Source organism: Oncorhynchus gorbuscha, linkage group LG21 (genome assembly GCF_021184085.1).
Source record: "Oncorhynchus gorbuscha isolate QuinsamMale2020 ecotype Even-year linkage group LG21, OgorEven_v1.0, whole genome shotgun sequence".
NCBI classification, from domain to species: Eukaryota; Metazoa; Chordata; class Actinopteri; order Salmoniformes; family Salmonidae; genus Oncorhynchus; species Oncorhynchus gorbuscha.
Genome location: NC_060193.1, coordinates 34364050 through 34388536, shown reverse-complemented (window position 1 = coordinate 34388536; position 24487 = coordinate 34364050). Strand labels below are relative to the sequence as shown.

At 43.6% G+C, this 24487-nt stretch overlaps 1 protein-coding gene across 3 annotated transcripts; it reads left to right on the top strand.

The window, feature by feature from the left end:
- The first annotated feature begins 352 nt into the window (after nucleotides 1-352).
- Nucleotides 353-23147, top strand: LOC124008617. Of its 3 annotated transcripts, XM_046320024.1 has the most exons (9): nucleotides 353-550; nucleotides 5136-5245; nucleotides 8655-8739; nucleotides 12547-12742; nucleotides 13028-13096; nucleotides 13203-14188; nucleotides 14401-15224; nucleotides 19117-19293; nucleotides 22246-23147. In XM_046320024.1, the coding sequence occupies exons 1-9, from the start codon at nucleotides 453-455 to the stop codon at nucleotides 22494-22496; spliced, it is 2796 nt and encodes a 931-aa protein (XP_046175980.1). In that variant the 5' UTR covers nucleotides 353-452; the 3' UTR covers nucleotides 22497-23147. The 3 variants fall into 3 exon arrangements, with proteins under 3 accessions (XP_046175980.1, XP_046175982.1, XP_046175981.1); XM_046320026.1 differs by lacking the exon at nucleotides 5136-5245 and having other exon boundaries at nucleotides 393-550; XM_046320025.1 differs by lacking the exon at nucleotides 5136-5245 and having other exon boundaries at nucleotides 393-571.
- The last annotated feature ends 1340 nt before the right edge of the window (nucleotides 23148-24487 follow it).

Sequence of the window (24487 nt, the reverse complement as noted above, 5' to 3'; positions counted from 1 at the left end):
GAAGGGATGGGATTACGAATTGACAAGGCTTTACATCAGTATAATACATCAATAATCTAATTATTGGGAATTTATTGACGTCCCATAGTAACCAGCTCAAGGTGCTGAAAGTAGGCATAATTAATTTAAACAGTCTTCATTTTCATTAGACTTTACGAACAACCAGAGGGCTTGTGTTGGAGCCTATTTCTTCCTATTTAAGAAATGAAGTAGGTCTACCTGTTTGACAGACGAAATTAGGCTATGGGCTGCTAAATCCATATATTTCTTTGTCAATTCAAGACAGTATTCCATAGGCATACCTTTTATTAAAGAAATTGGCAAAAAAAAGTACAGGCCTACCCATTGTAATTGTGCTATTCTACCCCCATTTTGCCATAAACCTCTGCATCCTCGCACATGCGCTTTGGGCAATCTACCGGAGCGCGAGGACGGGTAGGAGAGCAGTCCTAATGGCGGAGAACGTACGGTCGCCTTTTGACTACCGGGAGCCACCGACCCTCGACAGTGACGGGGATGGGAGCAAACCGCCACCGCCGCCGCCCCAGGGGTGAGATAAATAGCTTGCTGGGTAATACATTTTTGTGTTGTGTATCTGATCACTTGCTAACGTTACTTTGTTTAAAGTGAAGTAGAACGCAAAGTCCTGCCTAAGCGTGTGTTTGTTTAGTTCCAGGCTTCCATCCACGTGATGATTCTGCCTACAAAAATGAAACACAGGAAAAGTGCTTTTTCGCTTCGGGATCACTAACTAGTTTAGTATGTGCAAGCATCCACAATTACGGTCACCCACTTCTCTTAACGCCGATTAAGCGGTATGATGTTGCTCTTTCGTTTGGAAGCTGGCCAGCAGTAATGGGCTGTCTGTTATTTCAATAGCCAGCCAGCTAGCCATTTTAGCTTGTCCGGCCAGCTAAGGCGTTAGGTTAGTTATATCGGCAGAGCAGAAATCTTCGCTAACTGACTAGTTATCTAGATTTAATTGTATTTAGGACATGCCTTACTTGATTCTGATAACTATAACGTTTGCTAACTAGCGAGATACATTATTCATAGATGATTCATTATTTGTAAATATTTCATAAAAATCTGCATACCAGATGTTTTGGTAGCTAGCTAGATCATCTTTATTCAAACTGATGATGTTGGGGGGTTAAATTCAGGCATCATTTTCACTGTGTTGATGATCTGACCGATTTGTGGTCTACTGTATCAGAGAGAGCGAATGAGGGATGCAAAGGTATCTCAGGTGTGTGGAGTCGGGCGCATTTTATATAGGTCTGCTATTAGAGTTTGTTCAATGTTTATTTTATAAAGCTATTATTTTGTGTCTTTATCAGATTATTTAGATTATTTATGGATTTGATCCCATTTGTTGATAGACAGATGTTATAATAATATTGATACTATGTCATCCCAATTGTTAATGCCATATCTATTTCGTTGCTGTTTTGAATTTAACTTTAGAAACAATATTAGAATAACATTGTTGTGATTCAGTTATTCAATATGGTAGTAGAAAATGCCTTACTACGAGTGGCGGTAGACTTTTCTTGGGGTTATTTGATTGCAAGAAATTGCCTATTCATAATGTGGCAGATGTAAATACAAGTCACTTTATACAAGTATGTGAACACCCCTTCAAATCAGTGGATTCGACTATTTCAGCCACACCTGTTGCTGACGAGTGTATTCCATCGAGCACACAGCCATGCAATCTCCAAAGACAAACATTGGCAGTAGAATGGCCGGTACTGAGGAGCTCAGTGACTTTCAATGTGACATCGTCATAGAATTATCATAGATTTATCGGTGGTGACCATGTTACCTAGCATCAGTGCAGTGGGCAGCTGGGAGGAGGCGCTCTTGTTCTCCATGGACTTTAGTGTCCCAAAACTTTTTGGAGTTCGAGCTACAGGATGTGAATTTCTGCTTGAAAAAGCAAGCCTTTGCTTTCCTGACTGACTGTGTGTACTTCCCTGAACAGTTGCATATCGCGGGGACTATTCGATGCTATTACAGTCCGCCACAGGATGTCAAGGGCAGTCAGTTCTGGAGTGAACCAAGGGCTATATCTGTTCTTAGTTCTGCATTTTTTTGAACGTGGCATGCTTATCTAAGATGGTGAGGAAATTACTTTTAAAGAATGACCAGGCTTCCTCGACTGATGGGATGTGGTCAATATCCTTCCAGGATCTCTGAAGCTAGATGGGGGGGGGCACAGCTGGGGGTGAAGGGGGGTCGATAGCAGGCGGCAACAGTGAGAGACTTATTTCTGGAGAGGTTAATTTGTTAAATTAGAAGTTCAAACTGTTTGTGTATAGACCTGGAAGGTATGACATAACTTTGCAGGCTATCTCTGCAGTAGATTGCAACTCCTCCCCCTTTGGCAGTTCTATCTTGATGGAAAATGTTGTAGTTGGGTATGGAAATCTCAGAATTGTTGGTGGCCTTCCTATGCCAGGATTCAGACACGGCAAGGACATCAGGGTTGGCACAGTGAGTAAAATACACTTAGGGTTTCTGATGTTGACATGCATGAAACCAATACTTTTTTGATCACAGAAGTCAACAAATATGGGTGCCTGGGGACACACAGGTCCTGGGTTTACCTCCACATCACCCGAGGAGCAGAGGAGGAGTAGGATGAGGGTACGGCTAAAGGCTGTCAAAACTGGTCGCCTAGAGCGTTGGGGACAAAGAATAAAAGGAGCATATTTCTGGGCGTGGTAGAATAGATTCAGGGCATAATGTGCAGACGGGTATGGTGGGGTGCGGGTACAGCCGAGGTAAGCCCAGGCACTGAGTGATGATAAGAGAGGTTGTATCTCTGGATAAGCTGGTTATAATGGGTGAGGTCACCGCATGTGTGGGAGGCGGGACAAATGAGGTATCAGAGGTATAATGAGTGGAACTAGGGGCTCCATTGTAAACTAAAACAATGATAACTAATCTCAACAACAGTATACAAGGCATATTGACATATGAGAGAGACATACAACGAGGCATAAAGTAATCACAGGTGTTGATTTGGAGAGCTAGCTAAGACAACAACGGGTGAGACAACAACAGCTAATCAGCTAAAACAACAACAGGTAAAAGGGTGATGAATGGGCAGAGAGGGTCGGTTAACTACAGACAGGGCCTCAGTTCGCGGCTAGAGCCGACAGATAAACAAAACAAAATAAACCGAATGGAGTACCGTGATTAATGGACAGTCCAGCAGGCGTCTGCTATGTAGCCAAGTGATCATAGGGTCCAGGGTGCAGCAATAGATGGAACAGGGAAGTCGCGGAGTAGTCGCTACTACGCTAGCATTCGGGCGACATGGTGTTTAAAGTTAGTAGCCCGGGGCTAGTAGAAGCATGTGCTCCGACGGAGGCCGGTTGAAGGCACAGCAGATGGAGTATTCGCGGCAGACCAGTCGTAGTGGTGCGGCGGGGCGCCGTGTCGATTAAGGATCCAAGCCAGATGACGAAAGAGGTATCTTAGTTGTAGTCATTTAGTTTTCTAGCCGGGAGACGCGCCTGGGTCACTGCAAACTGGTGCTTGCTTCGGGACAGGGGCATTAGCCACTACAGCCACTCGGTAGCAGCGGTGATCCGATGCCAATGTCCAGAGCTTACGGCAAGGATCCGGTGGAGTAGTGTGTTCTAGCTGTGTTTGGGTGGAGTCCGGGTGAACAACTGAGTAGACCTGGAGGTGGGCCTCAGGGATAGCTTCGGTACTGGGTAACTCGGTGGGTGCTAGCTAGCTGTGAAGATCAGGATTAATGGTCGAGGGATTTCGGCAGGAATCCGGCGTTGTAGTGGAGAGACAGTCCGTTACTGGTAGGCTTGCGAGTATTATCCAGGCAAAAGAAAAATTGAAATAAAAATGTCTGGTATCTGTGCAGAAGGTAAAGGTCGCTAGCAGTGGCTAACAATGACTAAATAGCTTGTAGCTAATTAGCTGGTTAGCTTCTGATGGCTAGGTGGTTCTTGCTAAGGTCTAAAAATAATAGCGGTTCCATATCACAATGGGCGAGGCAGGTTACTGGAAGGTATAATTGAACTAAAATGGAGAAGAGATTGAAAATTAAATTGAAATATATACGAAAAATACGGAAGTACACGAGAGGACGAACAAAACACGTCTGCACTGCTACGCCATCTTGGAAATCAACTTTTTGTTTGGAGTTTTATTAAATGGTTTTCCATGGCTGAGAAGCCTCACACAAGCCTAAGATCACCGTGTGCAATGCCATGTGTCGGCTGGAGTGGTGTAAAGCTCGCAGCCATTGGACGCTGGAGCAGTGGAAATGCGTTCTCTGGAGTGATGAATCCTGCTTCACCATCTGGCAGTCCGACGGATGAATCTGGGTTTGGCGGATGCCAGGAGAACGCTACCTCTATCTAGAAATGCAATTATTGTCATCGACAACATAAATCTGTCTGCTCTATGCAGTACATTTTTAAACTGAAATGTTCTTAATCTGAAGGGAACCCTAGCCCAAGATATACCCTACTCTTAAATTACTCCTTAAGGTTCAAGGACCTTATACGATATCTTCAGAGGTAGATTTTCTCTGGCAGCCAAATACTCAAGCTAAACGTGAATGGATTCCAAATTGCAGTTCTAGAAACATAACGCCCCTTTTATATCACATTAAAAGTAATTTCACAAATGCAAAATATACACTTACTGTACACTGTTTTAAAAGGCTTTTATTACAGTTGCATCCGACAGTATTTTTCAGTGATGACATGTTTCTGAAGAACTTCTTCAGTTACACACAGGTGTTCGGTGCATGCTACATAGTGGGACCACTTGTACTAATTAGCTGTCTTCCATCTGTCTGCCGTAAACACTCGCTGTAATGGCGATTATGGCCACGTGGGAACGGTAACCCTATAGAGATGTGTAATCAATGCAACCTTTTTTATTTATTTATTATTTCTCACTCGTACGAAAGATAAGGTCCTTATGCTCCCAAAACCTGTACCGCAAGCGATGCATGTTAATATTCAGACTGAGCGTTTGGGCACTTAACAAAACTCCCACGTACCGAAGACTCCTTTGTCCTATGACTCTTATGTGTAATGGAACAGAGAGTCATGGACAAGGGCTAAAGGAACCCCGCGTGTGTTTTGTAGGCGGGTGTGTGGGAGAAAAAGGAAGGGTACACCTGTGAAGGTGTGTGACCAGGCCTACGTGACCGAGGATGAAGAGGAGGAAAGTCTGTCTGAACACAGCTACAGTCCGGGTAAACACAAACACAGACAGACACCCTATCATGTGCCGTCAGAAAGTATTCACACCCCTGGACTTTTTCTAAATGTTTGTATTACGGTATGACTTTGTTACTGGCCTACACAAAGTACCCCATAATGTCAAACTGGAATGATGTTTTTGAAGTTTTTACAAACTCATTAAAAAAAAATGTGAAGCTGGAATACCTTGAGTCAGTAAGTATTCAACCCCTATGTTATGACAAGCCTAAATAAGTTCAGGAGTAGAAATTTGCTTAACAAGTCACAAGTTGCAACAATCATTTTTAACATGATTTTTGAATGACTACCTCATCTCTGTACCCCACACATAATTATCTGTAAGGTCCCTTAGTGTTGCAGTGCATTTCAAACACAGATTAAAAGACCTGGAAGGTTTTCCAATGCTTTGCAAACAAGGGATACATGGTTAAAAGAAAGCAGACATTGAATATCCCTTTGTGCATGGTGAAGTTATTAATTAGCATGGTGAAGTTGTTAATTACACTTTGGATGGTATCAAATCACCCAATCACTATAAAGATACATGCGTCCTTCCTAACTCAGTTTCCGGAGAGGAAGTAAACCACTCGGGATTTCACCATCAGGCCATTGGTGGCTTTAAAACAGTTAGTGTTTAATGGCTGTGATGGGAGAAACTGAGGATGCATCAACTTTGTAGTTACTCCGCAATACTAACCTAATTGACAGAGTGAATAGAAGGAAGCCTGTACAGAGTAAAACATTCCTAAACATGCATCCTGTTTACAACAAGGCTCTACTGTAATACTGCAAAAAATGTGTCAAAGCAATTTCACTCTTTGTCCTGAATACAAAGTGTTTTGTTTGGGGCAAATCCAATACAACACATTCCTGAGTACCACTCCCCATATTTTCAAGCGTAGTGGTGGATGCCTCACGTTATGGGTATGCTTGTAATCATTAAGGACTGGGGAGTATTTCAGGATAAAAACAAACAGAATGGAGCACAGCACAGACAAAATCCTAGAGGAAAATCTGGTTCCTTTCAGCAAGACAATAACCTTAAACATAAGGCCAAATCTACACTGGAGTTGCTTAACAAAAGACGGTGAATGTTCCTGAGTGGCCAAGTTACAGTTTTGACTTAAATCTACTTGGAATTCTATGGCAAGCCCTGAACAATGGTTGTCAAGCAATTATCAACAACCAATTTGACAGCTTATTAAACAATTTTGAAAAGATCAATCGCCAAATGTTGTAAAATCCAGGTGTGGAACGCTCTTAGCGGGGGCTCCCGAGTGGCACAGTGGTGTAAAGCAGTGCATCCCAATGCAAGAGACGTCACTGCAGTCCCCAGTTCAAATCCAGACTGTTTCACATCCGGCCGTGATTGGGAGTCCCGTAGGGCGGTGCACAATTGGCACAGCGTCGTCCGGGTTTGGCCAGGGTAGGCCGTCATTGTAAAGAACAAATTTTTATTAGCTGACTTGCCTAGTTAAATAAAGGTTACATTTAAATAATAATAAATAAAAAATTGAGACTTACCCAGAAAGACTCACGGCTGTAATCACTGCCAAAGGTACTTTTACAAAGTACTGACTCTGCGTGTGAATGCTTAGGTAAATTACATATTTGTTTATTTAATTTTCAATGAATGTGCAAAAATGTCTAAACATGTTTTCACTTTGTCATTATGGGTTGTTGTGTGTAGATGTATGTGTAAGTACAGTGCCTTGCAAAAGTATTCATCCCCCTTGGTGTTTTTCCTATTTTGTTGCATTACAACCTGTAATTTAAATAGATTTTTTATTTGGATTTCATGCAATGGACATATTATAATATTACATATTATGGTCATCTAATGGACATATTATATTATAATATTACATTCTGGACATATTGGTGAAGTGAAATGGAAAAAAATAACTTCTCTAAAATAAAAAATGGAAAAGTGGTGCGTGCATATGTATTCACCCCCTTAGCTATGAAGCCCCTAAATAAGATCTGGTGCATCCAATTACCTTCAGAAGTCACATAATTAGTTAGATTCCACACAGGTGGACTTTATTTAAGTGTCACATAATCTGTCACATGATACACGTGTTCTGAAAGGCCCCAGAGTCTGTAACACCACCAAGCAAGTGGCACCATGAAGACCAAGGAGCTCTCCAATCAGGTCAGGGACAAAGTTGTGGAGAAGTACAAATCAGGGTTGGGTTATAAAAAAATATCCTAAATGTTGAACATCCCACGGAGCACTATTAAATCCATTATTAAAAAATGTAAAGAATATGGCACCACAACCTGCCAAGAGAGGGCCATCCACCAGAACTCACGTGCCAGGCAAGGAGGGCATTAATCAGAGGGGCAATAAAGAGACGAAAGATAACCCTGAAGGAGCTGCAAAGCTCCATAGCGGAGATTGGTGTATCTGACCATAGGACCACTTTAAGCCGTACTGTCCACAGAGCTGGGTTTTACGGAAGAGTGGCCTAAAAAAAAGCCATTTCTTAAAGAAAAAAATAAGCAAATGCGTTTGGTGTTCGCCAAAAGGTGTGTGGGAGACTCCCCAAACATATGGAAGAAGGTACTCCGGACAGATGAGACAAATATGTAGCTTTTTGGGCATCAAGGAAAATGCTATGTCTGGCGCAAACTCAACACCTCTCAACACCATGAGAACACCATCCCCACAGTGAAGCATGGTGGTGGCAGCAACATGCTGTGGGGATGTTTTTCCATCGGCAAGGACTGGGAAACATGTTCAGAATTGAAGGAATGATGGATGGTGCAGGGAAAGTCTTGAGGGAAACCTGTTTCAGTCTTCCAGAGATTTGAGACTGGGACCGAGGTTCACCTACCAGCAGGACAATGACTCTAAGCATACTGCTAAAGCAACACTTAAGTGGTTTAAGGGAAAACATTTAAATGTCTTGGAATGGCTTAGGCAAAGCCCAAACCTCAATCCAATTGAGAATCTGTGGTATGATTTAAAGATTGCTGTACACCAGTGGAACCCATCCAGCTTGAAGGAGCTTGAACAGTTTTGCCTTGAAGAATGGGCAACAATCCCAGTGGCTAGATGTGACAAACCTATGGAGACATTCCCCAGAGACTTGCAGCTGTAATTTCTGCAAAAGGTACCTCTGCAAAGTATTGATTTTGGAGGGATGAATAGTTATGCAAACTGAAGTTTTCTGTTTTTTGTCTTATGTCTTATTTGTTTCACAATAAAAAAATATTAAGTGGTAGGCATGTTGTGTAACTGAAATTATACAACCCCCCCCCCCAAAAAAATCCATTTTAATTCCAGGTTGTAAGGAAGCAAAATAGAAGTACCAGGGGGGTGAATACTTTCGCAAGGCACTGTATACATTGGGTTAAATGTGTGCTGCTGTTCTTACCTGTGTGTAACTCTCCTAGGTGGTGGGCAGTACCCAGAGGGAGCGGAGGACAGACTGCCTCCACCCGGAAGCCCTTACTACCTTGCTGACCCCTCCCAGCTCTGGTGAGAGAGACAATAGGATTACTCAATTACACTTAAAAAAAATGTGTTCTTCTGAAACCGACAGCCAATATGTGATAATGAAAGGTATGAGGATATCAAGCTTGATGAGAAATACATGAAATGTTTCTGATCTTATCTAGAAAGTGCTCAATGAAATGTTGAATTTTTTTTAGTTGCATTTTTTGTTTTGATTTATTTGATGAGTAAAAAAACCCCAGAAACAACCACACGTGGATAATGCATTTAAATCATGACTATGACACAGTTTGTGCGTAGTTGCTGAATATTGGCGTGAACTACAACCCATTGTTTTACATGTCAATCCAGAGCATACCATACATGCTCAACGGGTGACATGTCTGGTGAGTATGCATGCCGTGGAAGAACTGGGACATTTTCAGTTTCCAGGAATTGTGTACAGATCCTTTCGACACGAGCCGTGCATTATCATGCTGAAACATCAGGTGATGGCGGTGGATGAATGGTGTGACAATGGGCCTCAGGATCTTGTCACTATCTCTGTGCATTCAATTACCATCAATGAAATGCAATTGTATTCATTGCCCGTAGCTTATGCCTGCACATACTATAACCTCACCGCCACAATGGGGCACTGTGTTCACAACATTGACATCAGCAAATTGCTCGCCCACACGATACAATTTACCCAGTACAGTTGAAACCGGGATTTATCTGTGAAGAGCACACTTCTTCGGTGTGCCAGTGGCCATTGAAGGTGAGCATTTGCCCACTGAAGTCAGATACGACGCTGTACTGCAGTCAGATCAAGGTCCTGGTGAGGATGACGAGCACGCAGAAGAGCTTCCCTGAGACTGTTTCTGACAGTTTATGCAGAAATCCTTCGGTTGTGCAAACCCACAGTTTCATCAGCTGTCCGGGTGGCTGGCCTCAGACGATCCTGCTGGTGAAGAAGCCGGAATTGGAGGTCCTGGGCTGGTGTGGTTGGAGGTACTGCCAAAGTTCTCTACTTCGGCTAATGGTAGAGAAATTAACATTAAATTCTCTGGTAATAGCGTTGGTTGACATTCCTAGAGTCAGCATGCCAATTGCACGCTCTCAACTTGAGACATCTCTAGCATTGTGTTGTGACACAACTGCATATTTGGCCTTTTATTGTCCCCAGCAGAAGGTGCACCTGTGTAATGGTCCTGCTATTTAATCAGCTTCTTCATATGCTAAACCTGTCAGATGGATAGTTTATGTTGGCAAAGGAGACATTTTCACTAACAGGGATGTAAACAGAATTTATGCACAACATTTGAGAGAAGCTTTTTGTGTGTATGGAATGTTTCGGGGACTTTTTTTTTTCCAGTTTCATGAAACATGGGAACAACACTACATGTTGCATCTTATCATTTTGTTCAGTATAAATGAATGGTAAAAATATTAACAAACATATACACATACGTAAGTAGGCCTAGGCTACAGAGTACACCTAGCCTAGTAGGCATACTTTAGTTACACATAACCAGGGGTTGGTTTTTAGGAACAGAACCGGGAACGAAAGTGAACTGTTATTTAAAAGCATGGGAACTGGTTAATAACGTTATTTTATGTTCCGGGACTCTTTTTTTCAGTCCCACAAAAAAAAACATTACAAGGCACCTATGCAAAGCCCTCAATCTGTCACTCAAACGTATTCCAGTGTCTGCCTGCCAGCTGAAAATCTTTCTGTCCGTGTAGGCTACCTGCTCCTCCCACCGCCGAAGCATAGCCTACTGACATTACAAGCGTGATTCAGCGTGATTCAGAAATTAGGGAGAGGTTTTTAGATAGAATAATGAATTATATTTTTCAGTACTTTTTCTGCATTTTGTGTTACAGCCTGAATTAAAAAGGGATTAACGCTGCAAAATGTATTTTTTTGGGCGACCCAACCAAATTCACATAGAAATGTGAGTTATAGATCTGTTGTTCTCATTGAAAGCAGGTTTTAAGATGCTGTAGATATGTTCTATGCGCATTATTTCTAGGCATCGCATTAAGTTACAATTTTGCATCTTTTACTTTCGGTTTTGTACACCAGCTTCAATAAGATATCCAATATTTTTGCTTATTGAAAGATTATAAAAAAGAGCAGACAGCCATGCAATCTCCAAAGACACACATTCGCAGTAGAATGGCCATACTGAAGAGCTCAGTGACTTTCAATGTGGCACCGTCAAAGGATGCCACCTTTCCAACAAGTCAGTTTGTAAAATGTCTGCCCTGCTAGAGCTGCCCCAGTCAACTGTAAGTGCTGTTATTCTGAAGTTTAAATGGCTCAGAGCAACAACGTCCTCAGCCGCAAAGTGGTAGGCCACACAATCACATAGAACGAGACCGGCGAGTGCTGAAGTGCCTGGCGCGTACATTTTTTTTGTTCTCGGTTGCAAAACTCATTACCGAGTTCCACACTGCCTCTGGAAGCAATGTCACCACAAAAACTGTTTGTCGGGAGCTTCATGAAATAATTTTTTCCATGGCCGAGCATCCGTGCACAAGCCTAAGATCATGCGCAATGCCAAGTGTCGGCTGGAGTGGTGTAAAGCTCGCCGCCATTGGACTCTGGAAAGGGTGGAAATGCATTCTCTGGAATGATGAATCATGCTTCACCATCCAGCAGTCTGACAAACGACTCTGGGTTTGGCTGATGCCAGGAGAACGCTACTTGTCCGAATGTATAGTGCCATATGTCAAGGTTGGTGGAGGAGGAATAATGGTCTGGGGCTATTTGTCTATGGTTCGGGCTAGGCCCTTTCCTTCCAGTGAATGAAAATCTTAAAGCCGCAGCATACAATGACATTCTACAGGATTCTGTGCTTCCAACTTCGTGGCAACCGTTTGGGAAAGGCCCTATCCTGTTTCAGCATGACACTGCCCTCGTGCACATAGCAAGGTCAGTACAGAAATGGTTTGTCGTGATCGGTGTCAAAGCTCTTGACTGGCCTGCACAGAGCCCTGACTTCAACCCCTTCAAACACCTTTCGATGAATTTGAACGCCGACTGCGAGCCAGGCCTATTTGCCCAACATCAGTGCCTGACCTCACTAATGCTCTTGTGGTTGAATGGAAGCATGTCCCCGCAGAAATGTTCCAACTTCTAGTGGCAAGCCTTCCCAGAAGAGTGGAGGCTGGTATAGAATCAAAGGGGGGACCGACTCCATATGAATGCCCATGTTTTTGGAATGAGATGTTCGAATAGCAGTACAATACAGTACTGAGTACAGCACAAGACACACACACGCTAGCCCACACACACACTGTACGTTTTAATATTGTTGTATGGTGGTAGTGTACATTTTGTGCTGTGGGTATGTATTGGTGTGCTGCCTTGGCAGCAGCTAATGGGGATTTAAAACAAATAGCTTAGATGTTTGAATTTTAATTCGGAACAGATATTTAGAAGTTTTTGGAAATGTGGTCGCATAAACCTGAGGAAGATTTTACATTAATTCCATTATCAAAGTTTGCATTTGCACAATTCTTCCACTTAATTTGTTTTTGAAAAATGTTCAGTGGACATTGTCACAATTAGTCCTTTTGCATGTCATTGTATGGTTTGTTCAAAATATTCATTTTTTGTTTGGCATACATTTGTTAAGTAAAAAAACTGAGTCAAAGTGCAAATCCTTTACCGTAGAATGGCCCACACTTCACCAAGACCTTGATCAGGGAAATCCGGTGTGTCAGTGCTGGAGTAGAATAAAAGGCAGCACACAGTGTATCTCTCCAGGACCAGGCCTGGTGACGACCAATCCAATGGTGAGTGGATGGTATGTAACGTTACTGTGTTTCTCTGTACAGCGTGTCGGAGCTGGGTGAGGAGGAGGCGAGTGGTGTCCGGGGGCCAGTGCTCTTCCACCCCCCTCCCAACTGCAGAATCCGAGAGGTGCACTGTGGAAGCCAGGTGCGACTGGTTGTTATAGCGATCCATGACATCGCCAAAGGGGAGGAGATCACGGTGGACTACAGCCTGACGGACTGGGGAGAGAACGCCATGGTGATTGACTTGCTGATAACATCACCAGCTTAACTCATCGCAAACCCATTTCAGCCATTCTTAAATATACTTGGGGAATTATTGTTGTTAGAGGTCATGACTTCTGACTAACAGCAACAGTATACACATCAAAATTGACGTTCATCTGTAGGCATTAGATGCATTCATGTTGTCTCCTTGTTCTAAGAAAAAACATTGCAATGCCCATTGTAATTGTTGTGGCACTCAGATAATAATACTCTGAATGCATATTGAAGCCTTTTGGTTGTGTTATGAATATTCTAGGGATTCCATAGCTCTGTGTCTTCGCGGGGGTTTGACTGCAGCTTTAACCCAGACAATAACATTAAGAAGGTAATCAAAACGGTTGTGACCCTACCTCAAGCTCATTTAATCTATTGGTTACAGAGGGTATTTACAAAGTTTCTTTTGTCTTGTTTTGGGGTTTGTCTCTGAACAGGAGGAAGAGCCCGGGCCCCACCCTCTGTCTCTCTCTGACTACCTCACCCCCTCCTGGTCCCTCTCCCCTTCCTCCTCCCCGCTCACCCACTCTGAGCCCAGCGACTCAGACAGAGAAGAAGATGACGACGATGATGAAGAAGAAGAGATGGAGGAGCTGAGGGGCCGTATGCTCAGTCGCCGAAAGAAGCGCAAGATAGCTGTCACGGTCACCACCAAGAAGAACAGCGCCGCTAATCCCAGGGTGGGACCCGGCCACCCCTGCTCGTTGTTATCCTCCCGATTGACTGCCACCCAGTCTCAGGCCGCCACTACCCTGGCGCCCCCCACCACCAATATCAACAACAACATCAACATAAACATTGGCAGCTCCAGCGGGGCTACTGTCAGCCGACGACAGGACTGTTCCTACTGCGGCCGCCACTACCGTTCGCTGGCGCGCCACCTGGAGAAACACCATGCCAACCAGCCAAAGGTCAGGGCGGCCATGGATCTAGCCACACGCCACACACACTCCTCCTCTACCTCCTCCCATCCTCACTCCACCACCACCTCTCATGGCCATACCTTCGCCTCCCCCCAGCCCTCCTCATCCTCTGCTCCCGCCCCTCCCCCTCCTTTCTCCAGGGAGAGAGAGAGGGATGCGCCGGCCACTCGAAGTTCCTCGGGGGCGGTCTCCTTTTCGCTCTCACTGTCTGCTCAGTCGGCTGTGGCCAAGAAAGGCTCCAACTTATCGGTGCAGACGCCAAAGCAATGCTTCGCCCCTGCAGTGGCACCGGTTAAAAGTCTGCCCACACCAGCCAGGAGGGGCCGTAGGCCAAAGAGAGCAAAGGAGGAGCAGCAGAAAACAGAGGAGTGCTTCAGGAGCAAGGAGGAAGAGATACCTCCACGTTCTATCCCCAAGCCGGAGGAAGAAGAGCCGGGTGAGGAGCTGTGTGGAGCTGGGGAAGGGGATAGTCCTGAGAATAAGAGTGTCGAGATGGCTAGGTATGTGATGGATAATATGGTTCTGCTGCATTGGAAAGAAAGTCGGGCCTAACTGAAATGTGAAATATGATGTTCTCTATCAAAACTGCTTGAGAAGTGACAGCATATTCTATCATTATTGTTGTGATGAAGATAAAGTAAAAATATCACTTTTTGACATGTTATTGTTTTTACTTTCTCACGCTCCCTCTCTCTGCCTCTCCTTTTTCTAGCTCTCACAGACATCACATGCCCCCTCTCCTATCCTCCCTCTCCTGCCTGGTGCTCTTCCTCCGCCGGCAGCAACACTCTTCCTTCTTGTCCCTATCTCGCTCCCCCAGTTCGGCCGAGGCCTGGCGCCTACTTTGCCACTCCAGCCTGGCGCTACTTATCCTCTACAACCGGCACCGTGAGTGCGAAGTGGCCAAGCTCACCACCCAGGACTACCACAACCGCACCACCACACCGAGCCCAACCCAGGCTAACTTGGCCAACGACCCCCCCACGGGCCTAGAGGCCATCCTCTCCCCCTTCGAGCACCAGGTGCTTTGCCACCTCCCCCGGGCAGGTGTGCTGGGTAAGCGGGGGCGTATCCAACCCCTCATCCTGCCCCCGCACTGTGAGCCCTGCATGGAGCTGCTCCTTCAGACCTCTGCCAATGTGGGCGTGGACCCCCACAGCCCCTACGTCTTCTCCCGGCCCTTCCACTCGCCCGCCACCCCGCTCCGGGGCACCGACCTGCTGCGCAACCTGGCACGTGCCAGTGGCGCCAAGAATCCCGGAGTGCTGACCCAAACGCGAGTGCGCCGGCAGGTGGCCATCCTTACCCAGTTACTGTTCTTGGAGGAAGGTGAGGGGCAGGGCCTGCCGAGCGGGGCGGCTGGCAAGCGCCTGGAAGACTTCCTGCAGCGGGAGTACCACGTAACCCAGAGCTGCACCACGATAGGCCGAGACCCTGCGTTGATGGGACATGTGGGCAGGGTGGTGCTTTATGGGGAGCAGCAGGGCGTGCTGTTCAAGGGGATGAGCCTACAGCACATTTGTCTGGAGCTGGATGGTAAGGAGACACTTCCGGGAAATCGGCCCTGGTATGACGAAACTAGCACTTACTGCTAATTCATGACAGAACGCCATCCCTAAAAAAATTAAGTTTCTGTTCATGAAGGGTTTGCACCAGTGACCTTCAGAAGGGAATACAAGAGAAAAGTTGAATTTCATTTAGGTGTGAACTATTAATCTCCCCAATTTTCTCGCAGCTGTGAGCAAACTAATAACATTTTAAAAAGATGGGAGCTCTGAATACTGCACCTTGCGATTCCATTGCCTGCAGTACAACAATCTGTCCTTATCAGACATTGTTCCAGACTATGTGTTATGTTACTGTTTGCTCATTACAAGTTTTTAAATTAGAGGTCGACCGATTGTGATTTTTCAACACAGATAACGATTATTGGAGGACCCCAAAAAAAAAAAAGCCGATACCGATTATTTTTTTATTTGTAATAATGACAATTACAACAATACTGAATGAACACTTATTTTAACTTGATATAATACATCAACAAAATCAATTTAGCCTCAAATAAATAATGAAACATGTTAAATTTGGTTTAAATAATGCAAAAACAAAGTGTTGGAGAAGAAAGTAAAAGTGCAATATGTGCCATGTAAAAAAGCTAATGTTTAAGTTCCTTGCTCAGAACATGAGAACATATGAAAGCTGGTGGTTCCTTTTAACATGAGTCTTCAATATTCCCAGGTAAGAAGTTTTAGGTTGTAGTTATTATAGAAATTATAGGACTATTTCTCTATACCATTTTGTATTTCATATACCTTTGACTATTGGATGTTCTTATAGGCACTTTAGTATTGCCAGTGTAACAGTATAGCTTCCGTCCCTCTCCTCGCCCCTACCCTGGCTCGAACCAGGAACACATCGACAACAGCCACACACGAAGCATCGTTACCCATCGCTCCACAAAAGCCACAGCCCTTGCAGAGCAAGGGAAACAACTACTCCAAGTCTCAGAGCGAGTGACGTTTTAAACTATTACTGCGCACCCCGCTAACTAGCTAGCCATTTCACATCGGTTACACCAACCTAATCTCGGGAGATGATAGGCTCGAAGTCATAAACAGCTCAATGCTTGAAACACAGCGAAGAGCTGCTGGCAAAAGTGCTGTTTGAATGAATGCATACGAGCCTGCTGCTGCCTACCATCGCTCAGACTGCTCTATCAAATCATAGACTTAATTATAACATAATAACACACAGAAATACGAGCCTTTGGTCATTAATATGGTCGAATCCGGAAACTATCATTTTGATACAGAACCGTTCCGTATTTTATCTAACGGGTGGCATCCCCAGGTCTAAATATTGCTGTTACATTGCACAACCTTCAATGTTATATCACATTTACGTAAAACTCTTGCAAATTAGTTCGCAACGAGCCAGGCTGCCCAAACTGCAATGAACGCAAGACAAGTGACACAATTTCACCTGGTTAATATTGCCTGATAGCTGAAAGAAATCCAGGTTAAATATGCAGGTTTAAAATATATACTTCTGTGTATTGAAAGGTATTAGTGTTTATGGTTAGGTACAGTCGTGCAACGATTGTGCTTTTTTCGCAAATGCGCTTTTGTTAAATCATCCCCCGTTTGGCGAAGTTGGTTGTCTTTATTAGGAAGAAATAGTCTTCACACAGTTCGCAACAGGCCAGGTGGCCCAAACTGCTGCATATACCCTGACTCTGTTGCAAGAGAAGTGACACAATTTACCTAGTTAAAATAAATTCATGTTAGCAGGCAATATTAACTAAATATGCAGGTTTAAAAATATATGCTTGTGTATTGATTTTAAGAAAGGCATTGATGTTAATGTTTAGGTACACGTTGGAGCAGCGACATCGATTATATGCAACGCAGGACACGCTAGATAAACTAGTAATATCATCAACCATGTGTAGTTAATTAGTGATTATGATTCATTGATTGTTTTTTATAAGATAAGTTTAATACTAGCTAGCAACTTACCTTGGCTTCTTACTGCATTCGCGTAACAGGCAGACTCCTTGTGGAGTGCAATGAGAGGCAGGTGGTTAGAACGTTGGACTAGTTAACTGTAAGGTTACAAGATTGAATCCCCGAGCTGACAAGGTAAAAATCTGTCGTTCTGCCCCTGAACAAGGAAGTTAACTTACAGTTCCTAGGCCGTCATTGAAAATAAGAATGTGTTCTTAACTAACTGGCCTAGTTAAATAAAGGTGTAAAAAAAACATTTTTTTAATCGGCCAAATTGGTGTCCAAAAATACAGATTTCCGATTGTTATGAAAACTTGAAAACAGCCATTCAGATTAGTCGGTCGAGCTCAAGTGTAAATTGCAGAGGAAATCGTTGCCCCAAGTCTCCAAGTCCTTTACATTGTAAACTCTGCAAAAAAATGGACCCTGTCTTTCAAAGATAATTCGTAAAAATACAAATAACCTCTCAGATCTTCATTGTGTTTCCCATGCTTGTTCAATGACCCATAAACAAATAATGAACATTCACCTGTGGAACGGTCGTTAAGATACTAACAGCTTACAGACCGTAGGCAATTAAGGTCACAGTTATGAAGACTTAGGACACTAAAGAGGCCATTCTACTGACTGAAAAACGCCAAAAGAAAGATGCTCAGGGTCCCTGTTCATCTGCATGAATGTGCCTTAGGCATGCTGCAAGGAGGCATGAGGACTGTATATGTGGCCAGGGCAATAAATTGCAATGTCCGTACTGTGAGACGCCTAAGATGGCGCTACAGGGAGACAGGACGGGCAGCTGATCGTCCTTGCATTGGCAGACCACGCGTAACAACACCTGCACAGCATCGGTAAATCCGAACATCACACCTGCGGGACAGGCACAGGATGGCAACAACAACTGCCCGAGTCACACCAGGAAAGCACAATCCCTCCATCAGTGCTCAGACTGTCCGCAATAGGCTGAGAGAGACTGGACTGAGGGCTTGTGGGCCTGTTGTAAGGCAGGTCCTCACCAGACATCACCGGCGACAATGTGGCTTATTGGCACAAACCCACTGTCCCTGGACCAGACAGGACTGGCAAAAAGTGCTCTTCACTGACGAGTCAAGCTTTTGTCTCACCAGGGGTGATGGTCGGATTCGCGTTTATCGTCGAAGCAATGAGCGTTACACTGAGGGCTGTACTCTGGAGCAGGATCGAGGTGGAGGCTCCATCATAGTCTGGGGCGGCGTGTCACAGCATCATCGGACTGAGCTTGTTGTCATTGCAGGCAATCTCAACACTGTGTTACAGGGAAGACACCTTCCTCCCTGATGTGTACCCTTCCTGCAGGCTCATCCTGATGATCCTCTAGCATGACAATACCACCAGCCACACTACTTGTTCAATGCGTGATTTCCTGCAAGACAGGAATGTCAGTGTTCTGCCATGGCCAGCGAAGAGCGGGGATCTCAATCCCATTGAGCACGTCTGGGACCTGTTGGATCGGAGGGTGAAATGTCCGGGAACTTGCAGGTGTCTTGGTGGAAGAGTAGGGGTGACATCTCACAGTAAGAACTGGCAAATCTGGTGCAGACCATGAGGAAGAGATGCACTGCAGTACTTAATGCATCTGGTGGCCACACCAGATACTGATTGTTACTTTTGATTTTGACCCCCCTTTTTTCAGGGACACATTACTCAATTTCTGTTAGTCACATGTCTGTGGAACCTGTTCAGTTTGTCTCAGTTGTTGACTCTTGTTATGTTTATACAAATATTTACACGTTAAGTTTGCTGAAAATGAACCTCGTTGACAGTGAGAGGACGTTTATTTTTTTGCTGAGTTTGTAAGGAAGGTGTTGGTGAATGAACAAAGCATGTTGTATGTTATTTTCCTGTTGACATATGTGCCCTCTCCCTCTTCTATCCCTATCCAACAGTGATGTCGGGTAACCCTGCAGACTCCTTCTCAGGTGACTCGGATGGGGAGGCAGAGAAGGTGGAGGTGGTGAAGAAGCGACCAGGTCGACCCCCCCGCAAGAAAAAAGGACCCCCTCCCTCTGTCAACCCTCTGCTTCCGGGTGCCCACAAAAGGAGAAGCATCCAGCCCAAGTCCGGTATGTACCATTGTATTTTTGGCCTACCCAATGCTTTGTGTATTAATGCATATTTTGGTGAATTGTTTTGAACAATAGCTTATTTTTGTGAGAAAGTGGGTGCTAGCGTCAGACAAGTTTGATCAACAACGGACTCGACAAGCGACTCGTTTACTTCCTAACACCTATCGATCTTTTCAAATCTAGAAATCTTAGTCACATTTTAGTAATTTCATCCTTCGTTAGTTTTTGTTTTCAGGAGACTAAAACTCTGGACTTTTTTTGTCTTATTTTAGTCACAGCCATTTTAGCCACATACTAGTGTATTAAATAATTGTTTAGGCAACCTAACCAAACTTTCATCATGTGCCTTTTCCAACTAGGCCTACTATTCCCTCTTATACGTTGGCAACATTGATATTGATATTGTGGGAGCGTGTGTCATGAGACCAAGGCTCTCTGCCAGACCACTGACTCAGAGGTTGTATGAGCCCCTCCTTTATAGTAGAATCCTCAAACCAGTTTCTAAAGACTGTTGACATCTAGTGGAAGCCCTAGGAAGTGCATCCTCATCCATATCTCAATGTGTATTCGGTCGGCCAAGCTTTGAAAAACTACAAACCTCAGATGTCCCACTTCCTGGTTGGATTTTTCTCAGGTTTTCCCCTGTCATATGAGTTCTGTTATACTCACAGACATCATTCAGACAGTTTTAGAAACTTCAGACGGTTTTCTATTCAATAATATTATGCATGTATTATGCATATGTTAGCTTCAGAGTAGGAGGCAGTTCACTCTGGGCAAACTATTCATCCAAAAGTGAAAATGCTGCCCCCTATCCCAAAAAGGTTAGCAAAACATTTTTGCATTGTCATTATGGTGTATTGTGTGAAGATTGAGGGGACAAAAACAAACAAATACATTTTAGAATAAGTCTAACATACAAATTGAAGGGGTCAGAATACTTTCCCAAAGATAGAATGTGTGTGTATATATTTCAGCAAAAAAAGTAACCTCATTGTCAACTGTTTATTTTCAGAAAGCTTAACATGTGTATATATTTGTATGAAGATACGATTTAACAACTGAGACATAAACTGAACAAGATCCATAGACATGTGACTAACAGAAATAGAATAATGTGGTCCCTGAGCAAAGGGGTGTCAAAATAAATGCATTAAATACTGCAGTGCATCTCCTCCTCATGGACTGCATCAGATTTGCCAGTTTTTGCTGTGAGATGTTGCCCCACTCTTCCACCAAAACACCTGCAAGCTCCCTGACATTTCTGGGGGTGAATGGCCCTAGCCCTCATCCTCCGATCCAACAGGTCCCAGACATGCTCAATCCGGGCTCTTTTCTGGCCAATGAAGAACACTTAACATTCCTGTCTTGCAGGAAATCACGCACAGAACGAGCAGTAAGGCTGGTGGCATTGTCACGCTGGAGGGTCATGTCAGGATGGGTCATGTCTTTCCTTCAATAATATATAATAATAATATATAATAATAATATAATAATAATAATAATATATGCCATTTAGCAGACGCTTTTATCCAAAGCGACTTACAGTCATGTGTGCATACATTCTACGTATGGGTGGTCCCGGGGATCGAACCCACTACCCTGGCGTTAGAAGCGCCATGCTCTACCAACTGAGCTACACAGGACCACACAGCATTGAGATTGCCAGCAATGACAACAAGCTCAGTCTGATGATGCTGTGACACACCGCCCCAGACCATGACGGACCCTCCACTTCCAAATCGATCCTACTCCAGAGTACAGGCCTTGGTGTAACACTTAATCCTTCGACGATAAACGCAAATCCGACCATCACCCCTGGTGAGACACAACCTTGACTCGTCGGTGAAGAGCACTTTTTGCCAGTCCTATCTGGTCCAGCGTTTGGTGGGTTTGTGCCCATAGGCAACGTTGTTTCCAGTGATGTTTGGTGAGGACCTGCATTTACAACAGGCCCACAAGCCCTCAGTCCAGCCTCTCTCAGCCTATTGCGGGCAGTTGTTGTCGCCTTCCTGTACCGCAGGTGTGATGTTCGGATATACCAATCCTGTGCAGGTGTTGTTACACGTGGTCTGCCACTGCGAGGACGATCAGCTGTCCGTCCTGTCTCACTGTAGCTCTGTCTTAGGCGTCTCACAGTACGAACATTGCAATTTATTGCCCTGGCCACATCTGCAGTCCTCATGCCTCCTTGCAGCATGCCTAAGGCACGTTCACGCAGATGAGCAGGAACCCTTGGCATCTTTCTTTTGGTGTTTTTCAGAGTCAGTAGAAAGGCCTCTTTTAGTGTCCTAAGTTTTCACAACTGTGACCTTAATTGCCTACCGTCTGTAAGCTGTTAGTGTCTTAAAGTCCGTTTTACAAGGGTTAATGTCAGGAATTGTGAACTGAGTTTAAAAGTATTTGGCTAAGGTGTATGTAAACTTCAGACTTCAACTGTATATAGAATTTATTATTAGAATATATTTATATATATATTTTTTTTGTGTGTATTGTTAGATATTCCTGCACTTTTGGAGATAGGAACACAAGCATATCACTACACCTGCAATAACATCTGCTAAATGTGTTTGCGTTCAATAAGATCCTATTTTTTTTACTGCACACAGTGAGTCCATGCAACTTATTATGTAGACACACATTTGTACTCCTGAACTTATTTCGACTTACCATAACAAAGCGGTTTCAGCTTTTCATTTGTAATTCATTTGGAAACTTTTAAAAAATTAATGTATAATAATTACATCTGTTTTGACATTATGTGGTGTTGTCTTTAGGCCAGTGAACAAAAAATCCAGCTGTAATCAATTTTAAATTCAGGCTGTAACACAACAAAATGTGGAAAAAGTAAAGGGGTGTGAAGGCACTGTATAGATTAGGGGTCTAGTGCTCTGGGGATGGATTTGGATTTGGGTAATTGATACATATGAGTCTGTCCTGTGTTCCCAGGGAAGCGTGGGGTGCTGAAGAGGCCCTGGTCGGAGGCGGAGCGAGTCGCCGTGGAGACGCACCTGAAGAGAAACATCATGGAATTGCGCGTGCCAGCCAAGGCAGACTGCGAGCGCTGCTTGCAACTCTGCCCTCTGCTGGTCAGCAACCAGCGCGACTGGAGGGCCATCAAGTTTTACTGCCACAACCGCATCCAGCTACTGAAGAAACAAGGCCGGAAGGAGAGTGCAGGACAAGGGGCACTCTGTTAGATAGGGATGGGGAGAGAGAGAGGGAGAAAGGAAGTGAGAGATGTGAGAGGTCGAGAACCGACTGCTACGATCTGGAGTGACCTGATTCTGGCGAAATAAGCGCAGTCTACTGGTTTTCTACTGAATTAACCTGACATCCGACTTAATTTTAAAGACTTTTACCTGGGACTAGGAGTTCAATATTAGTCCATATATGTAATGTTGACTTCAAGAGTCAACGATAATTAATTGAAATTAGTTGAAATGTCTCCTGTAACCTGGGGCCATATCCACAAAGTGTCTCAGAAAAGGCCCAAGGAATCCTGTTAAAAGCTTTTGTTAGAAAACTTCTAGCTCAGAGTAGGTTTTAGGATGTTAAGTCACTGCTCTGACAAACTCAATGTCTTATCTTGTTATCACGACAGTTTGAGGTACTGCAAAGAAAAGATGGTGATGACGCTTTTTGACGTTGTTGCAAATGATTAATCGTTATGAGGCATTGCCAGCTGTGAACTCTATAGCACGCTTCAGACGTGACTGTATGTTGCAATAGAGTAGTGTTTGACATCATTTTTGCCTAATATGTTGGCATGCGAAATATATATGTTTTTTACCAATTCTGATGGTTGTTCAAATCTAATTAGCATAATAAAGAAATACCCATCAAATTCCGTTTTTTTTTTACGGTAATGAGCAGTTTGTCGCCCTTCCACAGTGAAAGGTGGCAGAGCTAAAGCTGTGTTTGTCTTTTCGTGAGACATCCGAAAGTCGTTCTTTTCACAAACATCTGTAGCGTATTATGACCCCCCCCCCATGTTGATTTTAGGTGCGACTCATCACTAAAGAGGCTTCATGCAAAGCTTTTATTTTTTCCCATACGGTTGTTGAATTCCATATGAATTCACTTTCTGCACCCCTTTAGAATTGAACGAAACCTTCCAAACATGTTTGTCCATGGTAGAAGTTGTCTGAAAGTGACTTTTTGGACCTGAATGCCAAAACATTCAGGAGATAGTTGTGCAAAGTTTTCCCATTTTGCATTTCCCACCCTACCGTAAGACATCCATGTCTTTATGCCTGAAAAATATAACTGTTCCAAGTTTGATGTCATTTGAAAGTTTTCAAACAGGGTTGCCAAACTATTTGATACTTTTTTCCAATATACATATATGTACATACACAGTACCAGTCAAAAGTTTGGACACCTACTCATTCAAGGGTTTCTATTTATTTTTACTATTTTCTACATTGTAGAATAAAAGTGAAGACATCAACACTATGGAATCATGTAGTAACCATAAAAGTGTTAATCAAATCAAAATATATTTGATATTCTTCAAAGTAGTCACCCTTTGCCTTGATGAAAGCTTTGCACACTCTTGGTATTCTCTTAATGAGTAGGTGTGTCCCAACTTTTGACTGGTACTGTATATATACAGTGCATTTGGGAAAGACCTCTTGACTTTTTACACTTTAGAATAAGGCTGTGACTTAACAAAATGTATTAAATTGTTTTTTTCCCCCTCTTCAATCTACACACAATACCCCATAATGACGAAGCCAAACATGTTTTCTGAAATTTTGCACATTTATAAAAAAATATATACAGTGGGGCAAAAAAGTATTTAGTCAGCAACCAATTGTGCAAGTTCTCCCACTTAAAAAGATGAGACCTGTAATTTTCCTCATAGGTACACTTCAAATATGACAGACAAAATGAGGGGAAAAAATCCAGAATATCACATTGTAGGATTTTGAATGGATTTATTTTCAAATTATGGTGGAAAATAAGTATTTGGTCAATAACAAAAGTTTATCTCAATACTTTGTACATACCCTTTGTTGTCAATGACAGTGTTTTCTGTAAGTCTTCACACGGTTTTCACACACTGTTGCTGGTATTTTGCCCCATTCCTCCATGCAGATCTCCTCTTGAGCAGTGATGTTTTGGGGCTGTTGCTGGGCAACACGGACTTTCAAATCCCTCCAAAGATTTTCTATGGGGTTGAGAT